Source organism: Perna viridis, chromosome 11, assembly GCF_037379345.1.
Source record: "Perna viridis isolate PV_CMFRI_1.1 ecotype Kerala chromosome 11, ASM3737934v1, whole genome shotgun sequence".
NCBI lineage: Eukaryota > Metazoa > Mollusca > Bivalvia > Mytilida > Mytilidae > Perna > Perna viridis.
In genome coordinates, this window is record NC_142455.1 from 16,593,210 (window position 1) to 16,612,892 (window position 19,683).

General features: G+C 37.4%; 1 protein-coding gene across 1 annotated transcript; it reads left to right on the forward strand.

Annotated features, from left to right (window-relative positions):
- Positions 1 to 119: 119 nt before the first annotated feature.
- On the forward strand, positions 120 to 3,547 carry LOC148603139 (52 kDa repressor of the inhibitor of the protein kinase-like). Its single transcript, XM_088551307.1, has one exon. It carries the CDS (start codon positions 280 to 282, stop codon positions 3,442 to 3,444), a length of 3,165 nt encoding a protein of 1,054 aa, XP_088407433.1. The 5' UTR covers positions 120 to 279; the 3' UTR covers positions 3,445 to 3,547.
- Positions 3,548 to 19,683: the final 16,136 nt, after the last annotated feature.

Consider the following 19,683-nt stretch of genomic DNA (forward strand, 5'->3'; position numbering starts at 1 on the left):
TTTTGCAGGATTGTTTAACATGACATGTAGTTGATATCATTTCGCACCATCATTATAAATGTTTCATTTAATTCTGTATGAGTTATGGGACTTGATTTTTTCGGTTTCGGGGGGGGGGGGCGACATTTGGCTACGTGTATAGCAATGACATGCACTTTAACAAGAATGAAAAAATGGGGAAGTTCCGTTACAAATGTGTTAAGTATATCATACGTGTCCGTGTAATTCATATGTTAACAGATTTTGTTTTTGCATTCTAGGCTGGTTTGCAAAGGGTCAATGCATCAAGGTGATATAAACGGCGGTGGACGACAATGTACGTGCATTGCATTGGCTTTCATGTTGGATAATACTATTCCAAAGACTAGAGATGAAATAGATAATATTCTTCTAAGAGGTACTGACTTGTACCATAAAGTTTGTACTACCGATGGCTACATGCTAATAACAGAGTTTCCGGAGAATATTTTTATTGAAAACGAAAGTTTCTCTATTACAATGAAAGATCCGATGAGTGGACTTGTGGAACAGGAAAGTGACAATTCTGACGCTTTAACATTTACTTTAGAGTCTGCATTACACCAATCATTAGCACAGAGTGAAACTTCTTTCATTACACTTGGAAGTAACCCTGGTTCAACTATCGGCTTAAAAAAGGCTCAAGGGATACTTTATTGTATTGATTCACACAGTCGCAATGATATGGGACTATGTGTTCCATCTGGTAAAGCTGTTGTACTGTCATTTTCCTCGTGTTCAAGTTTGATATCACATATCAAAGATTTAAACAAATCGATCACAGACCGATTCGCTGAATCACAGTTTGAGATAACACCCCTGGTCAGTTCTAAACTAAGAGTGGTCGACTGTGACGTAGTTGGAGACGTCCAGGCGTCTAATTCACCGCGATCCACTGACTATGAGACTGACATACCAAATATAGAACATACTAGCCATGAGATGTCAATTGATGACAACGGAAGCAACAATAAAACTTCGGGTAAAGAAGTGGATGAGTCTTTTGTCTCCATCAATGAAAATAACGTCGAAACTGCAGATACTCAAAATGATGAGTCATGTATGTCCTGTAATGACAATAACGATGAAACTTCCGGTACTGGAGATAATGAGTCACCTATCTTCAACAATGAACGCAACGAGGAAACTGCGGGAATTCCAGTTGACGATACCTTTGGATCGCAATTATCAGATGATATTGGAGTCATTGATGTACATACCCTATCGGACGATGTAAAATTCAGGATTTTGTCTAATCGGTGTCCGGAACCAGGCTTTAAATTTCCGTTTAAATTATATAACGATAAAAGATGCAAAAGCGGAACTTTTAAAAGATCTTGTTGTCGCGATTGGTTTGAGCAATTCCCATTCATAGCATATTCAAAGTTGAAAGATGGGTTATATTGCCTTGCTTGTAAGTTTTTTCCGGACACATCCGGTCGCCGACCAAGAGTGTTAGTTACAGAACCATTCAATAAATGGAAAGACACCACTGTCGATTTGAAAAAGCATGCACAGACTGGTAATCACGCTGACTCGATGGTTAGATTGAATGGGTTCAAGAAATCGTGTGTCAATCAGTCACACAGAATCGACGTCAATCTGCAATCGAATAATGCAGCAATCATCGCTAAGAACCGTGATATAATCAGATCTATGCTTAAGTGTTTAGAGTTCTGTGGAAGGCGTGGAATGGCGCTTAGGGGACATCGGGATGATGATACAGGCCATAGTAAGAACAAGGGTAATTTCAAAGAACTTATTCAATTTAGAATAAATGCGGGCGATACAACCCTAAAACAACATTTTGAAACGTGTTCAAAGGTAGCAACCTACACATCAAACACTTCTCAGAACGAGTTGTTAACTTGCATTAAGACATACATTCAGAAATCTATTGTGGAAGAAGTGAAGTCCCAGCCTTTTGGTGGATACTTTGGAATCCAATGCGACGAGGTATCAGACACTAGCAATTGGGAACAATTAGGACTGGTTTTACGTTATGTCGTCGATGGAGTTCCAGTAGAACGCCTGCTAGAATTTATTTTGGCCGAGGAAACCACTGGCGAATCCCTTTGTAATCTTGTCGTTCAGTCCCTCGCTAGTAATGGTTTGGATATCCAGTTATGTAGATCGCAGACTATGGATGGGGCAGGAAATATGTCAGGGAAAAACGTTGGATGTGCCGCACGGTTAACACGAATCTCTCCACGCGCAATGTATCATTATTGCGCTAGTCACAATCTAAGTTTAGTGCTGTGTAAAAGTTGTAAGGTTACAGAAATCCATCTCATGCTAGATTCTCTCAAACAACTCGGGATATTTTTTAAATATTCCCCTAAAAGAAGCCGACGACTAGAAACGGCGGTAGAAGATATTAACAACAATCGACAAGAAAATAACAAAATTTCTAAATCAAATTTCAAAATCTTCTGTGAAACTAGGTGGACAGAGAAACACGCCACACTCGACACATTCGCGACAATGTATGAGGCATTGGTAGCATGTTTAGAAGGCATAAGCTCCAATGAGGGACGTTCGTGGGACCAAAAGGCTATTACGGATGCTCATGGCATTCTGTCCAAGATAACAGATAGTACATTTATTATTTGCTTCCAAACAGTACACAACTTTTTTGGTTATGTACGTGGAGTAAGTTCTAAGCTTCAAGGCTCATCTTTAGACATTGTTGAAGGTTATAAAATGATCGGAGCTGTGAAACAGATCATCGATGAAACCCGTAAAAATGAACAAGAGTTTGACTTGGTTTACAGTAATGCGTCTGACATGGCAGTAAAGGCCGGACTTGATGAGCTTAAAATGCCCCGTCGTTGTGCTAGACAGACACATCGTAACAATGTTCCCGCTTCATCAGATAAAGAATACTTTAAACGGGCAATCTACTTACCTTATCTTGATGAGCTAATTCAGCAACTTGATATGCGTTTTGGTCAAGAGGCTGTCTCTGTTGTTCTTGCCTTGTCAATTTTGCCTTTCCGAGTTCACCTCATTTCCGAAGAGATGGAGAAGGATGTTTATGATTATTACAATATCGATATGCCTTCGCCTGAAACATTCAGGCAAGAGATGAGACTCTGGAAGTCGTTTTGGGAAAATCAATCGGACAAACCAGAGTCAATAACATCAACCTTAACTGATGTAAGGGCATGCTCGACTTTATTTCCAAACATCATGAAAGTTCTCTTCTTACTTGCTTTGACGGGCGTCACGTCAAGCTCCACCGAAAGAGCTAACTCATCCCTTAAGTTGATTAAGAATGATTTGAGAAGCACCATGAAGGAGGATCGCCTAAATGCTCTGCTTCTTTTGTATATTCACAGAGACATTAAACTTGATTTTGATAAAATTATTGACGATTACGCCATGAGAAATCCACGTAAAATGGTTCTTATGAATCCACTCTAGTAATTGAAAATGAGAGTCCGTCAGTATTTTTCTGTGTTCATTTTAGGTTTTGCGTCAAGGTACATGTATACTAGAAATATGTATATTTCCACATTAAAGAAATACTCAGAACGAAAGAACTTTATTCTTCAGTGTTTATTTGTCTTGTATCGTGTGTCGTTCAACGAAACCCGAACTTAATCAAAAATAGAGGGATTACTTCATAATTTGATGCTAAATTGTTGAAATTCAGGAGCTTCTGATTTTCCCCATGGACCCTCAACCTTAATCACGCCTCTCGTTCATAAAATCCTGGCCTAGGTATTGAAATGTTAAGTTACTCCTTATACCCTTGAGTTTGGAATTTCTCGTTATTGGTCTACTGCTGTTAAGATCCATCCAATCATTTTAATATACCATAGACAATTAATGGAGAAAACTCGGCATAAAAAATGTCACACCCTGACACTTTAACTATAAAATATACATGCTCCAAGTCAGGAACCGTTACATTAGTGCAATTCTCTATTATTTTATGTTTTTAAGCCAAAAAAGGTCCAAAAATTTTTTAAAATATAAATATTTTATTCTACGCCACCCCTTTCAAATATCCTGGACACGCCCCTGGGTACTACGTACAGTAACACTGTAGATATACATCAGCCTAAAACTACCAGACCTTTTTAGTATCATCATATGGGAAGAAGAGTTTCAGTTACAAACCATGCTAGGGAACTTACAACTTTTGGTATTTCAAAAATGTCATTACCTCTTGGTGATTTAAACGAAAACTTGATGCAGTTCTTGTCGATCATAGCAAGCCCACCCTAATAATGAAATTGTCTGTCTCTTATTTCTATAGCTCAATAGCATGGCTGTATTGTACATACTCTTGCTAGCTACCTTTGATGCCCCCAGGTTATATTAGACCCTTCAACATTGTTTGTCCCTTTTTCTTATTATAGTTGTTTCATGATTATAGCGGAAACAAAATGAGCTAAACTACAACGTGTTGTATGTCTGTTTTGGATGGTTGTCTGTTCATATAATTCAGTGGCGGATCCAGAGTTTTTGGTTTAGGAGGGAGGGGGGCAAAAAAATTTCTTGACAGGATCACAAAGTGAACCGAATTTACTAGGTTGGTTTGGGGGGCATCCCCCAAGAAAATTGTGTAGTATTAAACCTCAAATCCTACATTCTGAGGGTATCTTGAACAATTTTCAACAATTTTTAAAAACTGCAATTTTCAAATTGGGGGGAGGGGGCGATCCTCCTGGATCCGCCACTGATAATTAAGCTTGCACTATACAGATGTGACTGAGTTGCACTGTTTCATACACAAAGTTGATCCGGTCTAATTTAGTAAAACTTAAAAAATAAAGGGTTGAAACTTGGTGGAAATATTAATTGTGTGTAGTAGAGCATTCGTACATTAATAAATACAATACTTGAAAAGATAAAGAGGGGTAAAATGCATGTTTTACATGTAAGCTATCCGGAAATATTCAGGCCCTTGCCGCAATGGGTTCTCTCCTCTACCAGCTGACTGTTTTTTCAAAAAATGCTAAATTTTGCTCGAAATACAAGAATTAAGACATGAACAAACGAGCAGAAAAAAGGTACAAATAACACATTTTTTTTTGTTTTGTTTTGTTTTTTTTTTTGTTTTTTTTGTTTTTTTGTTTTTGTTTTTGGTTTTTTTTTCACAATACCATGCCTACATACATGTAAGAGTTGTAACACTATCACCAGGCAAGTGCTTCGAACGACGTTACAGTCACATCTTCATAAGTTTGAATTCTCCACCATTTTCTGTCCTTCCATGGGGAAATTTATACTGATTACAAACACACAAACAAAAGTTCAATTATAAATTTTCGTTTCTATTGTGATTGTTTACGAACAAGTAAAGAAGTAAAATTACACGTTTGCCACCGTAAAAAACTTAACTAATCAGAACAGACCTGAATTCCCGGCTACGTTAAAATACCGTTAGGTTCCACTCTATAGAAATGCCACTGCATATAATTTTTATGACATTTTATGGAAATGGAACTAATATATTGAGACACTCAAACAAGTAAATCCAACATTTTTTTTTCTGTAAAAAGTGGTGTGTATTCAATCTCACATTTAGATCCACTATGTTTGCTGCGTATTTGCAAGTGTGTGACAGATTGTATTGCAGAATATCTGTTTGATATTTGAAAAAATCAATAATGTTCTAATTCGGTGAGATGTCAACAGGCAATTGCATTTTTCAGTTTGTTTTTTTTTCGCTATGGTTAGTCAACTGGCGAGGGTTGTTTCACCGAGGTGAATCAACATGCCATTATATGAATGTTTATACAAAGCGCGACAACTCTGACTCAAGAACACGCCCAGAACTTTCTATTCGGACATAAATCAAACATCTTCTTTAAGACAAAACGAACTTTCAATATATGATTCACCCGATACCGGTACTCCTCAACATCTTATTCTAACAGGCGTCGTTTTCGTCAGTCTCCGGGCAGAAAAACTTAATTCCAGTTTTCGCGTTTCACAAAACACCGATCATCATTCATACAAAACATGAAGCGATTAGCAAAATTTAGTTACCTACAAGATAACAGACAAAAAGGTTTTGATGAGTTTGAGTCTTTTGTTGCATTGCATGGGCTAAATAAATAACTCATCTCCATTTCAGCAGGGGATCCCCATTGACGTGCTACAACTCTATAGAAGGACTCAAACATCGCGTTAGATCCAAGCCTTAGAAAATGCAGTGCGTTAGAAGTAACACAATTATAAATCATCAATTATTTGGAAAACGACCCACTCCCAATTTACAAACGATTACAAAAATCGTGTGTGTACGTGAAAAACATTCCTGAAATGTCCCTTGTGGTAGTTAATAGTCAAACCGAAATGGGTTCGGTAGAACGCACAATTAGCAGAAGTTCAGCAGCAAGAGAACAAAATTGACACATATCGGGATCCATAAATGGAAATATGTTAGCTTTGATTTTTATCATTAAAGATATATACTCGTTTTAAATGCATTTTTTGTCTTTTTTCTGCTTCATACTACTTTACCAATACATTCATGGAAAAGTTCGGGAAAAGTTGCATGATACTTACGCATAGTCCTTGTCAGTTCCACTTGCTATTGAAAACCCCAAACTCCTTAGAAAATGTATAATTTGAATCGATACATAGCTTTCCTACAAGTGTAAGATTTCAAAAAAAAACGCTTGCTTACTGTTATCATTTAATCTGCTTGAATTGCAGGATTTGTTTTTTTTTTCAACCTGACTGGATTTTGATGTTGTAGATCCTATGAGCGTTTGATCATTTAATTTACAAAATTTATATTGAACTATTGAAGACTTTGAGGATTTTCGTGAAACCCAGTTTCCTTTGTTGGGCAATAGATTTGGCTTTCTCAATTCAAGCTTCTGTCTTATTACCAGTCACCCATTAAGGAAGTTGTACATGTATAATTGTTAATTGAATTACTTTTGGTGTTTTCCTTATATATATATACAAATCATGGACTTAATTATCGGTTGACCAAGAGGGACTAACATCAAACCCACAACCCCTCTTAATGTAACCATTGAAAGGATTTCAATGTAATTTTCACAAATTCTTTCATCACATAATTCCATTGTGCATTTCCTATTTTATGTATACATCTCGCATCAAAGGGTTATGGTATGACTATGGTAACCATGAACAAGCCTCCGCAACCTGTTTTCTGAAGAAACTTTGCTAGTAGTTTGAGCTTTTTTGACTAAATCGGATTTAGAGCATTTGGAGTATTTTGCTTGTGTAAACAACTAAACATCAGCCAAATCTCGGAAAGAAAAGTTATAAGTGACTTGTCATTTGTCTGTTTTCCTTTTCTTGTCTTTGTCTCTGAATTACATTCAGCTAGTCTCTTGGTTCCCTTGATTGCTCTTTCTGAGGGGTAACATATAACCTTCGTACTAGCGCGGATTCTTTCTTGTACATACATTTATTTTTTATTTTACTTCATTTTTTTTCGTTTTTGAATTATGGAAGTAAACATTCACTTTGTTCAGCGTGAGCATATTGTAAATAATGTCAATGTATACAGGGAGAATGATAATAGAATTATGAAAAATGAATATACATGAAAGTGTGTAGAAAACCAAAAACTTATTCTGGCAGTGTTTTGTAAGTTTTAATATTAGTTTTCTATTGTACCTCAATGAATACGTAAAAAATCTATCTTTCTCTTAAACTATTTGTACTCTTTGCAACCTTTGGGTTTTTTTTTAGATACACCACTATTTCTTATAATGGTTACAGCCCCGTGCGGGTCCGGGTGTCAAAAGAATAGACCCGCAGCAGCGCTAAGCTTGTCGTAAAAGGCGACTAAATAGTGCTAAGAACACTGGCGGGGGACTAGGGCGCTCTGCCCAAAGAGCAACTGGGTTGTGTGCCCAAGGTGGTGGAATGGGGTACCCCTGGCATGCAACATCCTGGGGTCGTCAGGTCATAATACGGAAAACCTGACTGCAAACCATAGTGGTGCAACATGTTGGGAAAGATGCCACGTTCCTCGCATATTAAAGAACCCTTCAGTGGTATTCTGTCAGAGTAGGAAACCATTGGGCTCCACCATAGAAGACTACATTGCCCGACCCTACCCATTTCACTCTATTTCCAGTGGCAATAAAATTTGTCGACTCTATAATCCTTGTGTCACATTCCATTTTTCATTACATCATCATGTCATATTAATTTTATCATCCATTTCATGTTCATCGCCTGAATATAGTTGAAATATTGCTGTTCGGACGTTTAACCCCAATAATCAATCAATCAATCAATCATAGGTTGGTTACCTGTAAGCTTCGTACCGCCAGGAATTCTTTTTTGTTCATGATATTTTTGTTTTAATTGTTTTAATTGTTTTGTTGTTTTTTCGTTTTCTGAATTATGGAAACATTCATACTGTAAGCATGAACAAATTGAACATTTTGTGAGTGCAAACAGGAAGAATGATCATAATAGAATTATGAAGAATAAATATACATACAAGTGGGTAGTAAACAATTTATACAAATAAAACAATTAAACAATTAATAAAATGTAACAGAGTGCTTAATAAGTAATAAAACAAGAATAAATTAAAAAGTTTCCCATGAATATGGCATTTCAAACATACATACATTTAAGAATATAAATATTAATATTTATAGACTTATTTAGCCTAGGGAGGCGTGTATAATGTACTGTAACACTTGAATATACAGTGCCCATGCACATCGTCAACACGTAGTTTTTTTTTAAATGAACTAAGTTATAGCGCCACTTGGGCACTTATCTCCACTACCTATGAAAAAAGCCTCTATTTTTACAGTTCTCTTCTTCTTTAATAGTGATACACAACCCTAAAAATATTCGAATGCACAACAGTTATATATATAGCTTCTTTTCAGGAACATTCTGATATATATCTATAGCAGTGTAGCAAATAGAGTCGTCACATTCTAAGAAGTTGTATAATGTTGATTTGTTGTGACATGCATTATTAATTTGATCCTCTATCCTACATAGTAACACCTAGATGAACTGTCCCGTACTACCATACATCGTGTACTAAGTTACAGCCCTAGATTAATCCTACGAGGAGGAATGACCCGGCCAGCGAAAGCTATATTTTTTATATTGCCTAGCTGGCCGAGTGGTCTAGGGCGCTGGACTTAGTGCAGGCGGTGTTGCTACAGATGTCACAGCGGTACGAGTTCGAGTCCCGTGGATGAAACGACCAAAAATTTGGTTCTCAAATTTGACAAGTCTAACATCATTGGGAATTTTCAGACCCTTTTCTAAGTTTTATAAGTTTATGTTATCTTCCATGTATCAATTTGATCCGATGAAGAAGTGTCTGAGACGTTATGTATATATTTATATCAGAATGTTAATTTCATAACATAAAAATCCTTCCTTACATACTACTTTTACACCACAGTGCTCTGAAGGAATACTCAGCGTTAGAACCCCTAGACTACCTTCAGTGGTAAATCAAGGAACATTTACTTTTGTTCAAACTAAAAACGTTTTATTTCCTACAACTTTCTTTCTTTTAAGCCTTTTCATCTAAACAAAAACCATTCATTTCTAGAGGTATACCTGTTCTTTGCTCTATTTCCATTGGGTATTTCATTAATTCTTCGTCATTTCCGCATGAGTCAACTGATTTAAGTCTTTTAAATTCTTTGTTGTGATCGTTAATTTTCCTTTTTAGCTTCATTGGTTGTTGCTCTGAAGCCGATTGCATTTTCTTGAGGAAATAAAATAAACGAATGGTTTCATCCTCTCTCATCAAATGCTTGGCCACACCTTTTATGGCTTCGTCATCTCTTTTAACCAAGGCCTTTTTCCACATTTTAAATTCGCCTCTTTTTATCGGAATTCCCATACGTCTTTTCAAATCCGAATCTAGCCTGCCTGCAACAGTATTTACAACTTTGTCAAGAGCCCCCTTTATCCATACAAACAATTCAATATTTGCACATTCCTCTGTAAACGATTAAATCTTAAGCTTATTACTCGTGAACTCAGTCAGGTTTGCATATTGTTCATCAAAGCCTGTGCCTTCGACCTTAATGCGAATTCCAGTATCATTTTTTACTTTTTTCTTGACTTCGTCAAAATCAGCAAGCCTATAGTTCGTTTTACCAAGTTTCTTACAAAAATATTTTTCTTTTCTGCACACCCATGACCTTCAACTAGTTCAGCAACATGTATGCTTGAGAGAAACTTGCAAAATGGCTCGTCAATTTTTACAGAAAAAAGTTTCAGTTCGAATGTAGCACTCTGGGGACAAATTTTGAAAGGCCATATCGTTGACTGCGACGTCGAAGATAGCTCCGATAATGATTTTGTCAGTATAACCATCAACAAATAAAATCTTATCTGAAAATAAAATTTGTTTCATCTCATCCACTCTACCGTATTTTGTGTATCCCTTAGAAAATATTTGTACTGAATGTGATATTTGATCGTTATAAAAAGTTCTTGCCGTTATAAATGTTCGGTCGATGGTTGAATGGTCTATTATTGCCGGATTATGAAATATAACAAGAACACTTCTACCTTTCACTTTTTTCAAAATCCAATCTCTAAGTTTTCCTATCATCTGAGGATACATAACTCTATCTGGTTCCTCAAGCGTAGGCGTCCGATATTCCGAATGAGATAGCAAAAGAGCCACTTGATGGGCCTCTACGATCCTTTCAGGACATTTGAGAATCGGCTTTTCTTTGGCATTAGTTTGCTCATTGTTAGAAATTTCTAACTTGTTACCATTTTTCTCAAAGAACAATACAACAGCCCTGTAGAGTGTTTGGTCTATTTTGTCGTCATTGAGCTCAGAAATAATTTCAGCTCGCTCGCGTGCTGATTTGTAGTTTTCTTCTCTTCTGTTGTGTGTATTGTATTTACTTCTCGACCATTGAATTGGTCCTATCGAACGCATGCCTAAAACGCCGACATACCGTGCACTAAAAAAATCAAATAACGAGTTTACCTGATTTTCAACAGGACTTTCAATCTTCTTTTGTGCTATAAAATTGAACAGGCCACTAATGTTTTCATTGTATTTCTCAACATCGGTACCTTTTTCATGGAGAAAATCTGCTTTCGATCCAATATCGCAAGTGTAGTACTTAGTCGATTGATAATCTTTCACGTTGCAGCCATGCGTATTTTCGCACTGGACTACAAGAACTGTTGGACACTCATTTGAATATCCTAGTACAAGAACCTTGTATGTGTAAAACACATTACCGTTAGATTTTTGTGTTCTTTCTTTGTAAAAAATAGCCCAACATAGAGACTTTTTATAGCTTGTTTGACTTGGCAATCAGGAGGAAGCTTTTTCTCATCTTCCGAAGAAATTTCGAATTGGCATAATACATAGGGTAAACCGTTTTCGGTGATGAAAGAGGATGTTGATGTGTTTATGTTATTAGACAGACATCGACGGATAAGTTCAAATATGGCTGACTTCCCTGTGGAGTTCCCACTAATTATAAAGTTCACGCCCTCATTAAACTCCAGTCTCTGTGGTTGGATAAAATGGATAAAATTGTGCACTGAAAATGATTTCAACATTTGCCTACAAAAATAAAGCACACGTTATTAAAAGACTTGTTAAAATGTTTTAACATTTTATATTTACTAGAATCTTGCATTTTCTTTTTGATTATTTGTTGTTGTTGTTGTTGTTGTTGTTTTGTTTTTTCTGTTTCGTTTTGCATCAAGGGAAATCAAGATGACGTATTATCTTTAAACAATCCTAATTTTGGAGATTTGATACGTGGTATCCCCCAAAGAACGTGAGTTAAAGGATACTACAGACACGTAAAGTCAGCCTCATATCTTGACCTACACTTAGAAATCAACTTTCCTTTCATCTGTGACAACATCCCTTCAGTACCTGCGTATGGAGAGTTCATATCACAACTCATACGTTATGCCAGGGCTTGCCGAAACTACGCAGACTTTTGGTATCGCACTAGACTTCTAACAAGTAGGTTTCTGAGTTATGTTGCTACAAAATTGAAGTCATCACTACAGAAGTTTTATGGTCGTCATCATGAAGTCGTGGATCGTTACGGTGTATCCATCTGCGCCATGAAAACAGATTTGTTTAACGTTTCATAGTTTTCCATTCCTCTTTCGTCTACCCTGGACTTGACTTTTTATGAGCAACTCGGCGGGTGTTTCTGGAAAAGCAGAGGACGCTTACCCTACCGGTGCACCTGGTCCATGCTACCAGTCTTTTGTGAAGTACGAGTTGCTCATTTACTTCTGTTACTTTGTAGGTATTATTTTACGTAATTTGTGTTATTTGTTGTGGATGTCTGCTTACCATGTCTTGTCTTTGTCCCTGGATTACTCTTTCCTAAAAACAACTTTACCTATATTCACTGATTTCCAACAACAACAAAAATATTTTAAAAGTATTCTGACTTTTGTCACTGCTTTAAACATTCTGATTTCTTGCCCTTTAGGCGAAAACATGCATAACAATTGGGTATGGAAGACTGTAAGGTATATTTACTTCGGTTTAAAAAAAAACGATTTTCAATTACTATTATAATAAGTGAAGCAAAGACCTTAATAGCCTCAATCATGAACTGTTCATATTTCAACTAACAAAAGATTTTAAATACGAGAACAAAAGCATTAATTTACTATTAAGTAAGCTTTTATATTGATACATACTAGTACTACCAAGGATTTGATGTTAAATATATCAGTTAATATCTTTAGATATACCTCTGAACGATTAACAGTTAAGAGCTCTTTTGAAGTCATTGTTTACATTCTGTAAATTACGTTGATATATCAATTATGATTGACTTCGTAAGATGTTTTACTCCTATGTGTTATATATTCATTTCCCTTTTATCTTAGATACCGATATTTAAAGAAGAAAATGTTTACATTTTGCACACGGTTAAGATTTGATCTAACGCTAACTTTTTTTAGATAATGCCCATGAAAAAATGACATAAAAATAAACAAAATGATCAAATATAGCCTAAGACCACAGCCTATCCAAGGACCACAGCCTATCCAAAGACCACAGCCTAGCCAAAGACCACAGCCTAGCCAAAGACCACAGCCTATCCAAAGACCACAGCCAAAGACCACAGCCTAGCCAAAGACCACAGCCTATCCAAAGACCACAGCCTATCCAAAGACCACGGCCTAGCCTAAGACCACAGCCTATCCAAAGACCACAGCCTATCCAAAGACCACAGCCTATCCAAAGATCTTAGCCTAGCCAAAGACCACAATCTATCCAAAGACCACAGCCTAGCCAAAGACCACAGCCTATCCAAAGACCACAGCCTAGCCTAAGACCACAGCCTAGCCAAAGACCACTGCCTATCCAAAGACCACAGCCTAGCCTAAGACCACAGCCTATCCAAAGACCACAGCCTAGCCTAAGACCACAGCCTAGCCTAAGACCACAGCCTATCCAAAGACCACAGCCTAGCCTAAGACCACAGCCTATCCAAAGACCACAGCCTAGCCCAAGACCACAGCCTATCCAAAGACCACAGCTTAGCCTAAGACCACAGCCTATCCAAAGACCACAGCCTAGCCAAAGACCACAGCCTATCCAAAGACCACAGCCTAGCCTAAGACAACAGCCTATCCAAAGACCACAGCCTAGCCTAAGACCACAGCCTAGCCAAAGACCACAGCCTATCCAAAGACCACAGCTTAGCCTAAGACCACAGCCTATCCAAAGACCACAGCCTAGCCAAGGACCACAGCCTATCCAAAGACCACAGCCTATCCAAAGACCACAGCCTAGCCTAAGACCACAGCCTATCCAAAGACCACAGCCTATCCAAAGACCACAGCCTAGCCAAAGACCACAGCCTAGCCTAAGACCACAGCCTATCCAAAGACCCCAGCCTAGCCAAAGACCTCAGCCTAGCCAAAGACCACAGCCTATCCAAAGACCACAGCCAAAGACCACAGCCTAGCCAAAGCCCACAGCCTATCCAAAGACCACAGCCTATCCAAAGACCACGGCCTAGCCTAAAACCACAGCCTATCCAAAGATCTCAGCCTAGCCAAAGACCACAATCTATCCAAAGACCACAGCCTAGCCAAAGACCACAGCCTATCCAAAGACCACAGCCTAGCCTAAGACCACAGCCTAGCCAAAGACCACTGCCTATCCAAAGACCACAGCCTAGCCTAAGACCACAGCCTATCCAAAGACCACAGCCTAGCCTAAGACCACAGCCTAGCCTAAGACCACAGCCTATCCAAAGACCACAGCCTAGCCTAAGACCACAGCCTATCCAAAGACCACAGCCTAGCCCAAGACCACAGCCTATCCAAAGACCACAGCTTAGCCTAAGACCACAGCCTATCCAAAGACCACAGCCTAGCCAAAGACCACAGCCTATCCAAAGACCACAGCCTAGCCTAAGACCACAGCCTATCCAAAGACCACAGCCTAGCCTAAGACCACAGCCTAGCCAAAGACCACAGCCTAGCCTAAGACCACAGCCTATCCAAAGACCACAGCCTATCCAAAGACCACAGCCTAGCCAAAGACCTCAGCCTAGCCAAAGACCACAGCCTATCCAAAGACCACAGCCTATGTTCAACAATGAGTAGAATTCGCTTTCAAAGGTTTATATCGGTCCTGAAAATATTTAATATATTCACGACAGTCTTTTCAAAGACGGTTTACAATTAACTTGAGAATGAATCAATACATGTCCTTGGACATAAAGGGATTTATGAAGTAAAAAATCATATTTAATCATTTTCATTTTGATGTTTAAAGTACATACAAAGTGTTGTTTCAGAATTTGTTTATATACGGTAGTTACGGTCAAATAAGGAAGCGGAATGTTAATTGGTCAACCATTCGAAGAATAGGTGAAAGCCCCGCGTTTTTCTGTCTGGTCAGTCGTCTGCAGGCACAAGTACCATTTTGGTGGATCAAGATATTCAAAATTTCTTTAGGAAATTATGTATTAAAACTTTATAGCTAGTGTATTAGTTTAACAAGTCTTGTTCATTAATTCCTGTCATGCACGGTCAATCGATCTCCCTACCCCCCTATTTTACCAGGGACGGATACATACACTTTGAAAAGGAAGGGTGCAAGCCGGTTTTCCTCAAAAAAGGGGGTGCTAGGATATTATTTTTCATTTTTTTTTGTCAATTTCACACATGAAAATGACAAGTTGTCCATTACAAAGGAGGGTTGCGAACCCTCTTTACCCTCCCCCTAAATCCGCCACTGATTACGATGATGACAGTTCTGATCCAGGGTCATTCCTTCATTTCACGTTTGAATGAAATCTTGGCCACATCTGGATAAGCCTACTTTTGTGTGTCATACAATAGTTTTGGTGTGCATGTTTTTGGATGACACTCAGGAAAGGTACATAAGCAGGGTGAGATACGAAGGACTGTCTGGTTCATTACGTGAAACCAGACATAATTATAAGTTATTAGCCCCATATCGCATACCCAATATCACAACATAGACCTATATCGCATACCATACATCACGCCCATTGACCTATATCGCATTACCTATATCACACTCATAGACCTATATCACATATCCTATATCACACCCCTAGACCGATATCGCATACCCTATATTACACCCTAGACCTATGTCGAATACCCTATATCACACCCATAGACCTATATCCTTTATCGCACCCCTGCGCAGAACACACTTGAAGTATAGTTAAAATATATGATGTACAGATCATGACATGTCAAAATCTGTATTGCATGTGGTATCAACCCTCGACCTATATCACCCCGCGGGCCGGTGGCCCTTTGGGTGACATAGGAGTCTCGGGTTGATACCGCATGCGATACAGATTTTGACATGTAATATTCAGTATATAGTATACGTACCATCAATATTTCATCTAATGAGTTAAATTAGAGATATATTTTGTTTAACTTGTTACATCAACGTATAATTTATTTCTTTGATAGCTGATGGGACATTCGTCAGGAACTTACCTTAGATTTAATTATCCATCCTAAATCCTTATGTAAGCATGTACAAAATAGGCTAAGATTCAATACGTGTACATTCAGATATTTTTATACTCCATATATCTTACTTTTTGTGAAATTCTGAATAGTGCAACGTTATGGACAAACGTTGTCCACTTTGTTGCAGTGTAAAGCGACCCAAAGTCGTTTATATACCATATTCTAACAAGCAATTGAAAACCTTCAATAAATATGTGGATTAGGTGTACCAAAATTGTAATTTTATTTAAATACAGACTTATTTGATTAAACACTTTATAATATTTAAAACCAATGAATATATTTTTGAACAAGGACTATATAATACTATACATCAATATTACGTTATTATAAATCGATATCGGGCAGTTATTTTTAGAATAACATCCGCCCACGTAGGAACTACTTTTTGCCTTGGAAACTGTAAACAATAATGGCGGTCTCGGTGTCGATGGCGCTAAGAAAATCAGTCACACATTTTGTACGTTTTCTGCATGTAATATTTCTCCTCATTATAAATAGTTTGAATAATGAAATCATGAATTGTTTTTATGTGATGTATAAATAAAAGGTGTCTGAGTAATTTTGTGTTATTTTGTAACCCTATGCTGGGTATTCCTTTCATTCCCCATTCTACTGCAGACGACCGGCAGTCGTCCAAAAAATATGTCTTCCGACACGACACAGAAACGGAGCCTGTGTCACAATTTGACTTGGACTGGTCGCCCGTACATGATCTTGAGGACACGGAGGAGCAACCTAATGATACGCTCATTCAGCTTAATATGCTTCTCTTACAGCCAAACCATGAGTCACCTTTCGTACACACCCTCATACCCAGCCAAGAATGGCAAAATCAAGCACATGCATAAGCATAAAATCACTATAATCAGACAACAAACTCAGATATTAACATTTAAAATGAAGACAATCGGGATATTGTTCATGAAAGCAATGAAAATGAACCTATCCCCCAGAATTCAACTATGAATTTCTAAATTTGACCGAAGAAGACATGAAAGATAACATAAATGGCCAGCAAAATAAAACCCTTTGCAAAAAAACTGTTCGAGATATTGCTATGGTCACTAAATTCCTGAAAGTAAAAAAAATGAACATCGTGAGCTGCACACTATCAGGCCTGATGAACCTGATCCGCTTTCAGCAAATTTTGTAGTCACGGTTCGAAACAAGGATGGGGTGAATATGAACACATTTCGCTGAGATCAATAATCAGCAATGTAGACAGGAATCTAAAACGTATGAAATATGGTTATATAATTCTCGGAGAGGGGGCAAAACACAATGATGCATTCGAATTGACCCGTGATGACATTGTTGCAAAACAGAAAATACCTTAAAAAAACAGGGAAAAGGCAACAAGCTTAAATGCTCACAGCCACTGACAGACCGGGATATTGATTTCCTATACGACAAGAATCTCCTGGGAGATAAACACCTGTGGTTTAACAACATTGTTCACTTTGAACTACAAGAAGCACATGAGCATCATATTCTGAGGCAGATTATAGTTGTTTTCAAATTAAACAGAGTAAAACAAAAAAATAATATGCAAAAAATCTATATATCATATACATATATAAAATACACTAATAAAAATCTGATTCGCATTCCGTACGACATTATCACAATATCACTTACTTCCAATACATGAATATCATCAATTTCCAAATAACACAGATTCACTTTTTACTGTATTTACTTTCACATTTGATAACAACTTCCACCAATCTGACAAATCAATTATTTATCCTTTTCAAATTTATAAATCAGTTCCTCCAAAAGTAATTAAAATCACAAGAATGCATCTATAGATACATGTACCACATTTAAATTTCGTACGTAGTTGTCTCATACATGATTTAAAACAGGTAAAATATAGCAAAACATAACAGTTTCTGCTATTTCTTCATATTTTTATATTATTAAAAACTCTTCTTTTTTTGCACACTTTTCGTTTTGAAGCGGTCATTGTTTGTCCAGATACATGTAAGCTTGAAAAAATGTTATTATAGTTGATTCTTAATTCTTCGTTTAAAAATGATTAGTTCCAATGTCTTCTTCAGTGGGAATGCCACTGGCAGGAGAGTTCCACTTACTGGTCACGTGGGAAAGGGGAGATAAATGTAATTTTCGTTTTGCGTTTCGTTGTGAAGAAACCGGAAGTGAACATACTTTCTAAAGAGGCATCGAATACACCTTATTCATAAAGTTAATCGCTAAAATATTTTAAAATACAAGTTTTTCAAAGACTTAAGATATGTTATAGCGCAAAACCCCAACCTTTAAGTGACGTGATTTATCGGGACGATCATTTCAAAAAGGGGGACCTGGTTGTTTTTATCAAGTAAGGAATACACTTGATCTATATTTAACTGAAACAACTGTATCCCCTGCCTTCTGATTGGTCAATAACGTGATTTTATGATAGGAATGACGCAGAGCTTTCTAAAAGTACCAATCCATGTGAAGCGTAGTAAATAAAGTGGTTAAAAATATGAAAACTGTGGGAATGATTCGACATTTTGCGGCTGTTTTTGAAGGAGTAATCAAGAGAACCAAGGTTATAGCGGTAATCAAAAGAATGTAATCCAGGGACAATGACCAGACATGGAAATCAGACATACACAACAAAGAATATGAAGTAACAAAAATCATACATACAAAGTAACAAAAGCAAATGAGCAACTCGGACTCCACTAAAAACTGGGAGCATGGACCAGGTGCATCGGTAAGGTAAGCGTCCTCTGCTTTTCTAGAAACACCCGCCGAGTTGCCCATAAAAAGTCAAGTCCGGGGTAGACAAACGAGGAAAGGAAACATATGACCCGTTGAATAAATCAGTTTTCATGATGCAGATGGGTACACCGTAACGATCCACGAGTTCATGATGACGACCTAAAACTTCTGTAATGATGACTGCAATCTTGTAGCAACATGTTCCAAAAACCTATTTGTTAGAGGTCTAGCGCGATACAAAAGGTCTGCGTAGTTTTGGCAAGCTCTGGCATAACGTATGAGTTGTGATATGAATACTCCAGCGATTGCAAAGCGAAAATGAGGCAATGATGGATCGCCTTCGATATAATTGACGAACATCAAGCGGCTGATTTTTTTGGTCCTCTAGACGATGTTACAAACAATTTGAAGCTATGAAGAAAGAATTATGCTGTGAGTGTGATATACAAAAATGTATGTTACCAAGCCCAAGGCTTGATAGTTCATCATGTGTTTCTTAATTTACTTCGATATCATAATCAGCTTCCTTTCTCCCAATTCATTCTCGATTGAATCATTTTTTCTTTACTATTAAAGGATATATTGACATGTGAACATTTATTTTTCTATAAATGGTGAAGGGGGTTCTTCTGCAGTGATCTCTGAATCCCTTAAAACACATGTAGCTGTTTTTGTAACAGTTAAATTACAAAACAACCATATCTTATATCCTGGAAAGCTAGTCTGCATTACAACGAATAAATAAAAATGCACTTTTAAGTACACCAAAATAAAATGTAAACAAATGGGAATTAGGTTGTACTGGAGTTGAAGATTAAGAGATTTCTTCCTTATACGGCACTGAGATGTCAATGTTTTCCTGTCTTCATTTTTTATAGACTGTGCATTTTAATTTCTGTCCATCAGCATGACCAAATCAGAGCT

Excerpts from the sequence above, each read along its gene's own strand:
- LOC148603139 (XM_088551307.1), top strand. The coding sequence starts at position 280 with ATGCATCAAGGTGATATAAACGGCGGTGGACGACAATGTACGTGCATT.